This window comes from Vitis vinifera, chromosome 4 (genome assembly GCF_030704535.1).
Source record: "Vitis vinifera cultivar Pinot Noir 40024 chromosome 4, ASM3070453v1".
Classification (NCBI taxonomy): Eukaryota; Viridiplantae; Streptophyta; class Magnoliopsida; order Vitales; family Vitaceae; genus Vitis; species Vitis vinifera.
The window spans coordinates 22,817,531-22,833,137 of record NC_081808.1 but is presented as its reverse complement, the minus strand read 5'-3'; the positions used below and the strand labels follow the sequence as shown (position 1 = coordinate 22,833,137).

The 15,607-nt window shown below is 30.0% G+C and overlaps 2 protein-coding genes across 2 annotated transcripts; one reads left to right on the top strand and one right to left on the bottom strand.

Annotated features, from left to right (window-relative positions):
* Positions 1-1,903: 1,903 nt before the first annotated feature.
* On the bottom strand, positions 1,904-4,573 carry LOC104879191 (pentatricopeptide repeat-containing protein At2g33680). Its single transcript, XM_010651149.3, has one exon. The coding sequence runs from the start codon at positions 4,412-4,414 to the stop codon at positions 1,961-1,963; it is 2,454 nt and encodes an 817-aa protein (XP_010649451.1). The 5' UTR covers positions 4,415-4,573; the 3' UTR covers positions 1,904-1,960.
* A 5,285-nt stretch (positions 4,574-9,858) lies between these two features.
* On the top strand, positions 9,859-13,963 carry LOC109122426 (protein RKD5). The gene is made up of 5 exons (XM_019219224.2): positions 9,859-10,053; positions 10,238-10,487; positions 12,143-12,378; positions 12,780-12,994; positions 13,414-13,963. Exons 1-5 carry the CDS (start codon positions 9,990-9,992, stop codon positions 13,606-13,608), a joined length of 960 nt encoding a protein of 319 aa, XP_019074769.1. The 5' UTR covers positions 9,859-9,989; the 3' UTR covers positions 13,609-13,963.
* The last annotated feature ends 1,644 nt before the right edge of the window (positions 13,964-15,607 follow it).

The following is a 15,607-nucleotide window of genomic DNA, read 5'->3' as shown; positions in this document are numbered from 1 at the left end:
TTTTGCATTGTGCCTGTTGTTGGGTTGGCTTCTGTTATGTCTTTCTTGTTAAGAATCAAGCAAGGGGCTAGTTGCATAAACTGTTTGGTTTGGCATTTGGACTCGACCTTGTGGAGTTGTGTCAGGTTATTGCTATTTACACGACAGAAGACCGTTTTGCATGTAGGTGTTTAACGAAATGGCTTCATTTATCAATAAAATGGTTCATTTTTAATTAATATATTCTTGAGGGTGAATTTTTCCTTGGGAGTATTGATAATTTAACATTAATATATTAAAATTCATCATAAAACCAAAATATTAAAAGAATATTTTAATAAATAAAATAAATTAAATTATTTCATTTTAATTTTTTATCAAAAAATATAAAATCATCGTAATAATGATAAAATTTATATATATATCATCGTTTATTTACATCGAATACATTTGAATTAAATATATTATATTTTAAATATTAAATATATTTTCAAGTTAGACATGTTATTATCAATGTCATAATATTATGGGAATAGTGAGTTTTGACTCACTAATTTAAAAATATATATAAAAAAGAAATCTTAACTTTTATAAATCAGTTTTATTTTCATCAATTTAAAAATATTTTAAAATACATGTATTTTTTTATAAGTTAAATAATTATTGATTAAAATGATCTCTTATTTGTGAGGTTAATAACATTCATAATTTCTTTTACGGTGGAAACTTATTTGAGATCAATAAAATAAGAAATTTTAAAAATTAAAAATATAATTAAAACTAAAAAAGCTTTAACGTTTAAAATATAAAAATATAGTGGAAAATATATATTTGAGAAAGAGTTAGAAATACAATGAGAGTTAATATTTTATTTTTTTGGTTTTAATTATATTTAATTTTTAAGTATTTTAGTTTTAATTGTATTTTCAATTTAATTTAATTTAATTTTATTGTTGATGTCAACTAACAAAATTTTTATTCAATTTTATTAAAAAAATGAGAAGATGAGTGGATTTATATAATTTAGGATATAAAATTATTATTAATTAGAGAATTTTTCCAAAATAATTTGTATATCATATTATATAATAAAAAAATTATAATATATTTATTTGTAAGATACTTTTATTAAATTAAAATAAATTAATTTTTTGATATTTTTATTTAATATTATCAAATAAAAGGGTATTTTAGGAAATAATTATAAAAATGTATGTATTTTAAAATATTTTTAAATGGGTGAAAATAAAATTGATTTATAAAAATTGAGGTTTTTCTTTCTAAATCTTTTCAAATTAGTGAGTCAAAACCTATTTTTCTCTAAAATTATTATCAAATAATATTTAATGTAACTTAATAATAAATGTACACTTACAAAATTCATATTTTTTTAATTGATACACATTATATTATCATTGAATATGATAAATTATATATATATATATATATATATATATATATATATATATATATATATATATTCAACAAAATAATTTCAAAATGTCCATTATTACTCCTATCGCTTTTTAGATTTTCATTACATTTTCACGAGTTTTAATCAATTTTCGTTTCATCGATATTTTATGTCAAAATGTCTATCAATATATCTCGATATATCCATCAAAATTGATATTTTAATCCTGAACCGCAATATCTATGACATCATAAATTAGAATAGTGCATGAAAAAATATTTTATGGCAACTAATTGATGAAATATCATGTCTGTCTATGCTCTACACCTCAATGACTTATGCATGAATGAAATACGTATACTCATGTCAGACAGAAAAATAGATACCAACTTTCCTACTTTGGGGATGTTTGAATGCAGTGATGTAAAAATTACACCAAAAATGTAACAAGATATTGGAAATTATTTTTTGATAATTCAAAACTTTTTTTGGTACTGTAGTCACAAAAAATTTGAATAGATGGGACCCTGGTTACTTGATCTGAGGTTCCATATGGTCCTTTTACTATTAACAATCAACACTAACATGCCAAGAACCAGCACTATTGATGTGTTTATTCAATATGTTCAATTCACCTAAAATCTCCCTCATATCATGGTGTGAAAAATCACCCACCGAGAATTGATGAACCTGCTCTCTGAATATCAACCAGCTGCTTCCTGGATCTTTCTTCACTCCAATCTCCACCATTCTCTGCCTCAGCTTAAAAGCTTGTTCCCATTTTCCCTCTCCTGAGTAGAGGTTGGAGAGAAGAACATATGACGCATGATCATTAGGATCCAGTTCCATTAGCTTCCTTGCAGATTTTTCTGCAATTTCTGCATTCCCATAATTCCTACAGGCACTTAGTAATGTTCTCCATGCCTGCTCTTTTCCATCATTCTGTATGATTTGGTATGCTTCCTCAAGCCTTCCAGCACGGCCCAATACATCAACCAGGCACGAATAATGCTCAGATTCTGGCTTAATGTTATATTTTTTATGCATCAAGTCAAAGAAAAATAAACTCTCTTCCACCAAACCTGCATGGCTACAGGCTGATAGAGCAGCTAAGAAAGAGATTTGGTTGGGAACTAAGCTCATCTTTTCCATTTCTTTGAATAATTCTATTGCCTCGAGAGCTTTTCCATGATGTGCAAATCCAGATATCAGTGCATTGAACGTTGCTTTATTTGGGTCTTCTTGTTCATCGAAGGCTTTCTGGGATTCTTCCATGAATCCACATTTCGCATACATATCTATGATAGAGCTCCCTACATAGACATCTCCATCAAAACCAAGCTTGATAACAGAAGAATGGAACTGTTTACCCACATCTATAGCTGCAAGTTCTGAGCAAGCTGCAATGCACAATGGAAGGCTAAAACTGGTTACATAGACCCCATCTGCTAACATCTCCTTGCAAAGGCTCAGAGCTTCCAGTTCAAAACCATTCTGTTGATAACTTCCAATTATAGAACTCCATGAAATTGCATCTCTATGAACTATGTCAATGAAAGCTTTATATGCATCATCAACATCCCCACATTTGGAATACATGTTGATTACAGCATTACAAATAAGAGTTTCACAACTTAGGCTTGATTTCATTATCATTGTATGAATCTGAATGCCTGTTATTAGACCTGCTTGATTCTGACATGATTTTAGAATGGCAATTATAGTGGCTCCATCTGGTTTCAATGCAGGGGTTTGACAAAGTTCTCGGAAAATTTTGATGCAGTGGTAAGAAGATTCCTCCTCCATTTGAGCATAACCCAGGATCATTGAATTCCAAGCCACAATATCTTTATCATCAATCCTTCTGAACAACTTATGTGCTTCACAAATTTCATTGCAATCTGAATAAAGAGTAATTAGAGCACTTGCTACAAAGCAATCACTGTGGTAGCCATTTTTTATCATCTGACTATGAACTTGAACTCCTGTTTCTAAGTCTTCAATCTCAGCACAAGCTTTCAGGGTACTTGACAATGCATGTTGGTCAGGTTTCATGCCTTGTCTACACATATCCCTAAACAAACAAACAGCTTCGTCTCCACTGCCATTCCTTGCATAACCAGAGATGATTGAGCTCCAAACAAAACTATCTTTCCACTCCATTGAATTCAGAACTTTTCGACCCCACTCCATATTCCCACACTTTCCATATGCATCTACTAAAGCACTGCCCACCACTACATCAACTTCGGTTCCAAGTTTTAAGGCAAGCCCATGAATTTGCTGAACCTCTCCCAGCAAACAACAACACTTGAGCAAACTTGTAAGCGTGAAATCATTGGGTTTCAACCCATCAAGCACCCACATCTCCGAAAGCAATCGAAAAACTTCACTAACATCACCAATCTGAGAAAACCCAGAAATCATAACATTCCATATAACAGAGTCCCTCCTAAACAACCTACTAAAAACACAACATGCATCCTCAAGGCTACCCCCAATTTTGAAGTACATATCCACAAGTGAACTCCCTGCAAATTCATCTGTCTCAAGCCCCAAACGAATGATCAACCCATGAACTTGTAAACCCAAATCAAGAGACGCAGTACCTATACAGGCCCGAACCACAACCGAAAAAGTGAACTGGTTCGGTCTAGCACCAGATTCAAGCATTTCTTTGAACAGATTGAGTGCTTTAAGGTAGAACCCATGATGAACGAGAGCTGAAATCATGGACGTCCATGTAACAACATTCTTGTGAGACATTTGATCGAACATAAGGCGTGCATTATAAAAATCACCATACTTTGAGTAGAAACTCAACACAGTATTTGCCACGTAGATTTCCGAGATTGCTTCTGAGATCAACAGCTTTGCGTGGATTTGTTTACACTCTCTAATCGATTTGGATTTTGAATGTTTTCGTAGTAACAACGAAAAAGATTCGACAAATGTGGTGTCAGCATCACTGTGAAGAGCCCGGTTCAAGAATCCGACCATCGATCGCCGGAGCGGTCTCATCAGACGGTTAAGATTCAATTCTCTATCGCGAAAGCAATTCTCAACGGCTCATTTTGGCGGCCTCGATCGTGTAGTGGCATTTTCGTTAATTTGGGTGCAAACTGGGGTTAAAAGACTATTATGGGTGTAAGGTGGGGTTAAATGACTGTTTGGTAGGGAGTGTAGGGAGCTTTGACCCAAAATAATGCTTTTTAAAAAAAAAATCCAAAAAATAAAGTGGTTTTGAAAATAATGCCCGAACTAATGCGTCTATGCCACATAAGCTGCCAGGTCATAAAACCGTAATTGGTAACTACGATTTTATTTTTCTAAAGTGTTTAGAAACCGTAGTTACCAACCACGGTTTTAGCTTTTAAGTTTAAAGCCGTAGTTGGTGACTACGGCTTTGACCTTTTTTTAAAATGGTCAAAGCCGTAGTCACCAACTGCGGTTTTAACTTTATATATAACTTTAATTTTTTTAATAAAAATATTATATTATTTTGATTTTAAATATACTTATTTCATTATTTTAAAAATTATAATATACGAAATTAAATAATTGATATTTTTAATTTGATATAAAAATATATTTTTAAATTTTATTAAAATAATAGGCACTATATTTAATATAAATATAATTAATTAATTAAAATAAAATATAATAAATTATATTTATTTAAAATAAATAAATTATAAATGCCTATTTAGAAAAATAAAAAAGTAATATAAATTATTATATTGATATAGAATAAATAATGTATTAAAAAAAATTTACAATCTAAACCTCCAATCAAAATAATTTTTAAAAATTGAACATTCACATGATTTAAAATTTGAACTTAAAAAATTGGTTTTAGGTTTAAATTTAAAGTTATGATCACCAACTACTATTTTGACTATTTAAAAATAAAAATAAAAAATCATGATTATCAATTACAGTTTTGTGATGTGAATACCTACATGAATACGACATACATCGCATTGAAAATTATTTTGAGAATAAAATTATTTTATGAATTTTCTGTTTTAACAAAATCATTTTTGCCCAAAACTCCCATTAGTACCCAATAAGAAACATTTTTCCTATTATCAATGAATTTACAAAAATATTCCAAAAGCATTTTCATCTATTTACCAAAACAATTAAACTAAATAGTGAATTGATTGGAAAAACAAAAGTATTTTCTTTCTACAATTGTATAGTTTAAGAAGTGGAAAAACAAATTCTTTTAGGTTGGCATTTTAAGTTTAACATTTTAAGTCTTTCCATTCCATTTTGATCCCATTTTGAAAGGAGAAAAATGGAAAAAAAAAATTTTAAATAAATTTATCATATTTTAATTTAAGTTCATAATATTATATCTATATGATAATAATTTATTTATATATTTAAATAAATATGTTAAATTTTAAACTATATATATATATATATATATATATATATATATATGTATGTGTGTGTGATATTATATACTATTTACATATAATATATAAAAAAATTATTAATTAATATAATAATTTATATTATTTTTTTCTCCAAATAGGCATTTATAATTTATTTATTTTAAATAAACATAATTTATTATATTTTATTTATATTTAATTTTAATTAAATAATTATATTTATATTAAATATAGTGTCAAATGTTTTAATAAAATTTATTTATATATTTAAATAAAAATGTGATAAATTTTAAACTTAAATTAGACTTTTATATGTGTGTGTGAGAGGTATTATATACCACTTATATATAATATATAAAAAATTATTAATTAATATAATAATTTATATTACTTTTTTATTTTTCTAAATAGGCATTTATAATTTATTTATTTTAAATAAATATAATTTATTATATTTTATTTTAATTAATTAATTATATTTATATTAAATATAGTGCCTATTATTTTAATAAAATTTAAAAATATATTTTTATATCAAATTAAAAATATCAATTATTTAATTTCGTATATTATAATTTTTAAAATAATGAAATAAGTATATTTAAAATCAAAATAATATAATATTTTTATTAAAAAAATTAAAGTTATATATAAATATATATAAAGTTAAAACCGCAGTTGGTGACTACGACTTTGACCATTTTAAAAAAAAGTCAAAGCCGTAGTCACCAACTACGGCTTTAAACTTAAAAGTTAAAATCGTGGTTGGTAACTACGGTTTCTAAACACTTTAGAAAAATAAAACCGTAGTCACCAACTACGGTTTTATGACCTGGCAGCTTATGTAGCACAGACGCATTAGATCAGACATTATTTTCAAAACCACTTTATTTTTTGGAATTTTTTTTTAAAAAACATTATTTTGGGTCAAAGCTCGAGTGGAGGGACCAAAACTATTGGAAGAATTACATTCTCATCTACCAAATATTTCTATACACCCACATACTTAAATCTCATCAATACATCCACCTAAATTTTTTATATATACCTAAAGTACCCTCCTGGTTCTTCTTTTCTACACCTATCTTCTTCTTTCTTTCCTCATCTCATTTTTCCTCTTTTCAATAAGCCATAGGAGAAAATGTGATGGTTAGGGGTAAAATCATAATTTAAAGAAAAACAATAAATTAAATAAATTTAATAAAAGCATAAAAATCTTTTATTATAGATTTTTCTTATTTTCACTTATCAAAAAACCCTTTTAGACGGAGATTTAGAGAGATTAAATAACATAAGACAATGTACAACTAAAGAATTAAAGGTTTAAGATTGAAGATAAATTTTCATTTTTGGATAAGATTTTAACCTTTAAATTATTATTTTAAATTCATTAATTAATTTTTAACCGTTCTAAAATTCTTGAGAAGATTTCGACTTATATTAGGGTTTGTTTACATAACTTTTTAGATTAAAAAGATTGGAAATTTGTAAATATAGGTAGAGTTATTGATCAAGATTGAAAAGAAAAAAAATCTAAATATTCAATTAAGTATATCTAAAATAATAATATTAATAATAACAATAATAATAATAATAATAATAAGAGGTCTTGTGGCTATGTATTTGGGCGGGAGTTTGGAAGATTGGAAGACAAAAAAAAAAAAAAAAAAGGTTAACAAAATAAAATAGTTTTAAGAAATTTAGTTTAATTAAATGAGGAAAGAGATATGAATTCCTAATACCGAATTTGGTAAGAATATGAGTTTTATAAAAATTTGAAAACTCACTAATATAAATTATTATTGTTTAAGAAGTTGGATATAATATTAGGGTTAATAATATTAATATAGAAAATTATTAGGATTGTAAATTTATAATTTTAAATAAAATAGTTAATAGTAATAGTTATTTGTCTTTTTTTATTAGGTGAAGAGTAAATTATTTAGGATTAATTCTCTAAGGTTTTTGAGTGTTTTTTTAAAGTAAAAGAAAATTAATACAGATTTTGTAAAATAAATTATTTCTTTTTATATGTTATTTTGAATTATGAAAAATTTTATTTTTATTTTTATGTATGGATCAAATATATGTTTTGTATGAAAATGTATTCTAGCATTTTCTTTGTTTATAAAAAAATAAAAATTTGTGAAAATATGATGTTTTGTTTTACAAGTTTAAATTAATGAAATAAAATATTTGACTCTAATTTATATGTCCCTACTTGACGGGTTATAATTGTTGACATTTTTAGTTATAGTCAATGAGTTATAATAGTTGACTTTATGACGCTAGTTGACAGATTATAATTGTTAACTTTATAACTTTAGTCAACATGTTATAATTGTTAACCTTTAATTTTATCCATCATAAAAGAAAAAAATTTGAGGCTACGACTCATTTGTGAAGTCTCACCTAATTGAACTCCATTTGTTATTTCATAACCAAAATAAATATTTGAATGTAATTGATTTGGTTTTGATATGAAATTTTTTTGACATAAAAATGAAAATGTTTGGTTGAAAAGTTTTGAATATATTAATATGTTGAAGTTAAAAGTTTTTATAAAAATTATTATCCGTTATATTTCTTGTTTGTATTTATAATTTAAAATGTTTGATTCATGAAATTGTATTAATATTGGTACAATATGTTCAAGCGAAGAACAATGGTTAGGTTTGAGAATTTTTTAGGATTTTGATTTAAATTTTATTTTAGATATTGTTTAAATGTTAAAATTTAATTTTCGTTGAAATTTTATAGAGTTATTTGGACAATAACATTTTAGTTGATGTATTAGTTTTAAAGTTGAGAATTTGAGATTATAAAATTTATTTATTTTACTATTGTAAATATAAATTTAGTAATTGAAAACCATCCAATTATAAGATAAATATTTGTACCGTTTCTACTTTGAGATTTTGAATTTGAGATATAAAATGACCATCATACCCTTAAATTGGGTTTTAGGACATGACACAAAATTTTCTTCTATAAAGCTTGTTTGTCAATAAAAAAGTATTTGGAATAAAGTTCAAAACTAATTTCTTATGCATTTGTTAAATCCACGAGCTAATATCATATTTGATATATATAAATGTATTCCGTAACTTATTATTTATTTAAATTTTGAGAAATATTTATTATAAAAATAATTTAAAAATCATAAGAAATAATTTAGAAGTGATTGAGTAGTAAAAACTTTTAAAAAAGTGGACAAAAATTAGAAAAAAAATATTTTCGTGGTGTTGGAACTCGAAAGTTGGAACATCAAAGAAGGTTTTGAAGTATTGAGTGTTGGATATCGGCCACGTCAGAGTTGATAAAATTACCCTTAAGAGAACAAACTATTTTGCACTTACAAATTCATAACACACGTGTCTTCCTCTTCTTATTTTTCTCCGTCCAACCTTAGCTTGGACAAAATTTATGTTGTTGGAGTAATTGATGTTAAAATATGGTTGTTGAAATTTTTTTATTTGTTATCTACTTCTAGCTAGACATTTAACCATTTACTCATTTACTAGTCAATGTCCAAATATCGTAAATCAATCGATACAAACAATAAAATGATATCGAAAATTAGTATTTTTTCTCTAAATTTTTATGAAAATAATCAAAATGAGGTTTTTTCAAATGTTAATTTCGTTCACTTTTTTAAAACGTTGACTAAATAAATCTGTCATAAGTTTAAAACTTTATTAAATATCTCTCTTAATTTGAGAAATCGAAATGTTAGAGAAAATAAAAAATAAAAATAATAGGAAATATACTTATTATAATAATTGAATAAAATTAACTATTTTTTATCATTTTATTATCGTGTCTAAAAATGGAATTAAATAATTAAACTCATTTAATGAAAGCTTAATTTATCTTAAGAAAAAAATTAATTACAAAAGATTATCACCACTTCATCAAACTTTATTTATTCACAATAAATAAATTAAATAAAAAACAGTAAGGAAATTATAGAGAAAGGAAAATAAAAAATAAAAAAAATAAAAAAAAAAGTAATAAATCAAATATTTATTTTGCTTTGGCAGGAGGCGAAACCAAAAATCATGCAAGCCTGGATTGTTTGTCACGCGATTTTCTCTGGTGCACACAGTTTTGCTTTCTGAGCTTTCTCGCTATGTCATCTACAGATATACATTCATCTCACTGAGTCATGATTTGTTGTCTGCTCTTCCATGGATTCTCATCAACCCCATTCCCTCTCTGCTCTACTTGTTTTCAAACACAGCCTCAATTTTGGTACCTAATCTTTGTGCTCTTCCGGAGTTCAGTGATTCTGTTTTTGTTTTGTTAATTATTTACTCCGAATTTTGAATTTTATTTTCTGGGTGTTTTTTCAGTAGTCGATTTCGTGGTGGGAGTGTCTGGGACTGAGTGATTTTTGAAACTTTTGGTTGGTTTTTTGTGGGGGTGTGTTGTGCAGGGTCGGTGAGGAGCTTGCATGCGTACCGATTTGAGGACGGGAAGGAGGTTGAAGTTGAGAGGGAGTTCTTGTTTTCAGAGGATGGGTCGTATGTGGAAATGGCAGCAAGCCCATTTCTCAGATTGCAGAACTTCTGCATTTCAGAAGTGTGTGCAGGGCGTGTGATCGCGTCGTGGGTCTGCTTCTTTGCCTTCGGTCCTCATCATCCTCCTATTTTGGACCGCATTCCTCCGATTCTGATGATCTCTCGGTAACCCATTTCTCCCTTCTGATTTTCTCACTCAATTTCTTTGATTTTGTTTTGGTAAAGTTGTGTCTCAATTGGACAAATGGTATTTTCTCAGTGATTTTCTTTTGTTTTTTTTGGTTGATTATTTGATTGAATTGAATTGACAATTCTAAAGTATAGTTTTATGAATTTTCTTATCATATTTTTGTGATGATCCTCTCATGAATTTGCCAACCTTAAAGATGTTACCATTGAGTTCAACCAGAATTTGCCACTAAAGACACTACTATTGTTGGTGGACTATTGGAAATATTGGTCCCAGGATACAAAGCCCCACACAACACAACTCTATCTCTAAGACTAAACAAGTAAATTAGTAATATTATACTTTAAAATTTTTATCCCTCACATTCATTCCAAAGATATTGTGTTATTTTTCCAATTGAAACACTAAGGCTATGTTTGCTTCCTGGAAAGTATTAAGGAAAGAAAAAAAATGTTGAGGAAAATGGTTTCTCATGTTTTGGTTTCATTATGAAAAATACGAAAGAAAATCAAATATAATTAAAATTAGTTAGAAATTTATGTATTTTAAAATTATTTAATCTTTAAATAATAGAGGAAAATAGGTGAAACCATTTTGGAGTATATGAAAATAATTTATTGACTTTAAATCTTTTTTTATTTTCCTTCATTTTTTTTTCCCTTTCACTTTTCCTCTTTATTTTCTTTCCCTCATATTTTCCCTGGAATTTTCCAAGAACCAAGCATAGCTAATGCAATTATTATATATCATCAACATAAAGTGTAGTTACAATGCATGAATTTCCACTTTCTTTGGTAAGCAAACAATCATCTAATTTATCATTCTTGAAGCAAGATTTTTTAATTTCTTCCTTAAACTTTCCATTTCATCGTCTAGAGGCTTGTTTAAGACCATATAATGATTTATTGAGCTTACAAACTTTATTCTCTAAACCTTTTGTCTCAGAGTAGACACACGACTTCCTAGTAAATGGGTTCAAACTAATTTTTGGATGATCCGTGGCAGCCTTATATATATTGATTGCCTTGAAATGATACACCAAACATTTCAAGTTTATATGCATACAAATGAAACTATGATAATGTCGCCTCTTCTTTTGTGTGCTCCTGAGGTTCTTTTGTTCCCTCTTCATGGAAACTAATATATGTCTTCGTCCTTTCTTACTGTCATTTTGACTTCATATTTCAATTTCCCACACTGTAAATTCCAGCTCTATTGTTCTAGGCTTCTACTGTAGATGTGCAATGCTGAGTGGATTGTTTTACCTGTGCAGCAATTTGGCTCTACAGAAATCTGATCCTAGAAGACCAAGCCACTGCACTGGATCAGGGCTAGGCATTATCATCACCTAATGGCAATATGAAGATATCTTTGGCTGTGATGAATCAACAAGAAATTAGTTTGAACCCAATGCCTCAGATTAGGAAACTTGAGTACTTGAAACAATTTCTTTTATAGGTGGTGGCTCCTTAGTATTTTTGTCCTGCCCAAAACACATGTTTGGATGTGATCAACAGGAAAATAAGTAATTATAAATTCAAGAGATTTTGTGTTGTATTTTTAGGTTTTATCTCAATTAAGTTGCCCATTGTTAACTTAACCTTCCTTATGGTATTTTTTTATCTTTCAGTAATCCCAAACTGGCATCCATCCCGGCATTGGCCAATGATCTTCAAATCATTTTTGAGTTGGGTTGCAGACTGGAGAACAAAGAGCCATCTCATGTTCCATCTGAAGAAATTAATGAACCGAACAAAGATGATCAATCAAAAAGAACACTGTTCATGTTTGACCTTAATTGTCCTCCTTGTCTGGTTGCTACACCAGAGACATCTGAGAATCAAGAAAACGATAAAGAGGCACCAGGTTTACTTTCCTAGCTTCCTATTTTCTATTAATCAGACCATCTCCAACATGAGAAACTGTTGGATCTATGGAGCAGAAACTTTCGTTTTGTGTAACATTATGATGATATAGAGCTGAAGTGTCTAAGTTTTAATTATTTCACCCTCAGCTGCTGCGCACATTTGAAGGCAGGAAAAAAATACAGACGTGGATTTTCTTTTCATTATAAGACGAGACAGCAAGTTCTGGAATGTTCCAATGCCTAGGAATTCTGAGTAGTTCTGATATTTCTTCTTACAATGCCTGGAGATTATTTTTCTGATTGATTCCTGGGATAGATTTGTAGGATTTCTTTTTCAATTATATAGTTCCACCATCATTGTTAAATGTGATGAGATTGTAAATTGGGTGGAAAATTGCAGGTATCATAATGAAGAAAAAGAGGGCAGCAAGTGAAGATGTAGCTAAAATTGCTTTAGAGGATCTTGTCAAGTACTTTGATGTTCCAATGGTGGAAGCATCAAGGAATTTGAAAATTGGACTAACAGTGCTCAAGAGGAAGTGCAGAGAATTTGGCATTCCTCGTTGGCCACATAGAAAAATTAAATCCCTCGACGGTCTCATTCGTGATCTCCAGGTTCTTTCTCTTCTATTTACTACACTAAATTAAATAGGATGTCATGATTATCTTGGCAACTTGGCTTGGATTTTTTCTGGTATACAGTTCTTTTCATTAAAAGAGAAGAAAAATAAATTATAATTTACCTTTCACTGGTTACATTTTATCATTATCGATTCTGTTTGTTTTCGAAATAATAGATGGATAATTTAAAGTCATAATATCCCCATTTCGGAAGGAAACACCATGATCATGATGGACAAGGACACAATTTGTGAGACCAATTAAGTCAAGTCACCATCATCCCAGCAAGGGGTGGTACCCAGTGGTCCATTGTTGGATGATCATTTGACGCAATGCATACATATTATAAATGCAAGCATCTATACATGTCTATATAGATATATCTGCAGTTACTAATGGGTAAGAATTTATAGGAAGAGGCAGAACGACAACAGCTGGAGAACAAGGCTGCAGCCATGGCCGTGCTAAAGAGGCAAAGGATGTTGGAGACTGAAAAGGAATGTATAGAGCAGAGACCCTTCATGGAGATAGAGGATGAGACCAAGAGATTCAGGCAAGATGTCTTTAAGAGAAGGCACAGAGCTAGAGCCCTTAAGAACCGGGGCTGATCGATCTCCCTGATGTAGTCCTCAAGTCAGTACTCCATCTGAGACCTGTAAAACACACCAGAGTTCTCACTTTTATTAGTTTTGCTTCTAATGGTGACTCTTGACTTTTTGAATGTTGTTTATGATTTGGGACAGTGCTGTTTTACTGCCCTTACTTGATATCCATCTGGGTTTTAGAGCTTAAATGTTTTCTTAATGATCTCCTGTATGATGTGTCTCAGAAGGAGCTAGGACCCTATCTATATGGTTTGACATGGAGTCTCAAGCACTATGACCCTAACCTCTGTACCATGTTTTTTACTTTTGTTTTGTAGATTGTTTCATGTTTAAGCAAGCAATAATCTGTTCATGGTTACTATCCTTTTACCTTTTCACTTTTTCCAAGACACTTCAGGAATAAGGATCCAGCTGTGGCTGACAATTGAACCTTGTGATACAATGAAGAATACATAAAGTAAGGTGCCAATACTTTGATTAAATGACCTGTTCCCATGCCATGATTTCCTAAAGTTGGTACTTCTGCCTGCTGCTTCATACTCAAAAACCCCCTAACACCCCAAATCATGGCTTTATCAGTCGGAGTTGAAGTTTCTTGGCCTGTTGGCAAACCAGAAATTCAACAACCCAAAACCTACTCGTGCATTTTAGGATAATCCGAGGGTCTAAAAAGTTACCAAACTTTTTGTCTTGTATATGCAAATTCAACGAAAAAGTTAGAAACTTTTAGGGTCATGTACGTTTGAACTTTGAAACTTGCTCTCATCCCCTATTCACACAAATGCATGTTATAATTGATTTGCTTGACGAGACGCATAAACACTGTTGCTTTATCAAACACCTATATCACGCCGAATCTCTTCGATAAGCTTTGATTAGCTCCTAATATATTACCTCAAATAATTGCACAATTGGGGGATGGAAGTTCCATAATCCCTACAAGCCAAACAAAGATTTTGGGGATTTCCTTTCCTTGTTTTTTTTTATAATCTTTTTTTGCCTTTGGCACATTGGATGAAGTCAAAAAGTGATGAACACTTTAATCAATTACATCTCGGAGGACTGTGCTTTTGAGTTGCTGTATTTGACGTTTCTGTTCGACATTAGACCACTTGGTTTGACAAAAAGAATGCTTACCTAACGAAATTAACAACGTCAACTTGTGGTCAAGCAAATTGAGTAATCTTGAGGTGTTGAGTGGTGGATGAGCCTCTGATGCCTCTTCTTCAACTCTTTGCGATCCATTGAACATGGGTTTGGCTACAACTTTCGCAATCAATCAGCTACGCTGTCATCTCATTGTGGAGAACACACTCTTAACTATTTTATCAAATATTAAATCTGCAGGGTGATTCGTGGCTTTTGTTTGGTTGAAACTGCAATGCTAGGCTGTCCCCCTTCCATGCCAAGTTGCCAGAAGAGTCAAGGTCGGAGGTGTGAATGCGCCAGTGCTCGACTCTACAAGATAAGCCTCGTTAATTATGACTAGATTTATGACCAATAAAGTGATGGTTTTACCCAATCCAAGGAAGCAATATGTAGTGTTTTGCTTTCTTGATAACCCATTTCCAAAGACAAAATGGACCAAAATTGGATGGTGGTCCGCCAAATTGACCTGCGATTTGCTGGACCTGGCCTCGGTTTCTTAGACCATAAGTTCTAACGATCGAGCCTGAGCCCAACCCCTAGCACAGTCAAACAGGTATATTGGTCCCACCACATCTTATAATAGGTTATACTCAATCTTTTTTTTCTCCCAAATGGAGTGGACTTTGGATTATTAGTATGCATCGTAAATCTATTTGTTACTTACTTTTTAGGCTTGACTTTCAAGTGGGTTAGCCATATTTGCCTTGAAGCTGCCAAAACAGTCCACGAAAGCCTCCGCGTCCAAGTAAAGTTGGGTTTGATGGCAGGAAATGGCACATGTTCATTCCCATCCACCTAGTTGACCATAACCACGTTAAATATACCTTTATCAGTATTTTTAATAAAAATATTT

Bases quoted from the DNA above. Each gene is read 5' to 3' on its own strand.
- LOC104879191 (XM_010651149.3), bottom strand. From the start codon at position 4,414: ATGAGACCGCTCCGGCGATCGATGGTCGGATTCTTGAACCGGGCTCTT.
- LOC109122426 (XM_019219224.2), top strand. From the start codon at position 9,990: ATGGATTCTCATCAACCCCATTCCCTCTCTGCTCTACTTGTTTTCAAA. The intron at 10,488-12,142 runs GTAACCCATTTC...TTTATCTTTCAG, and splicing joins CCGATTCTGATGATCTCTCG to TAATCCCAAACTGGCATCCA. The intron at 12,379-12,779 runs GTTTACTTTCCT...GGAAAATTGCAG, and splicing joins AAACGATAAAGAGGCACCAG to GTATCATAATGAAGAAAAAG.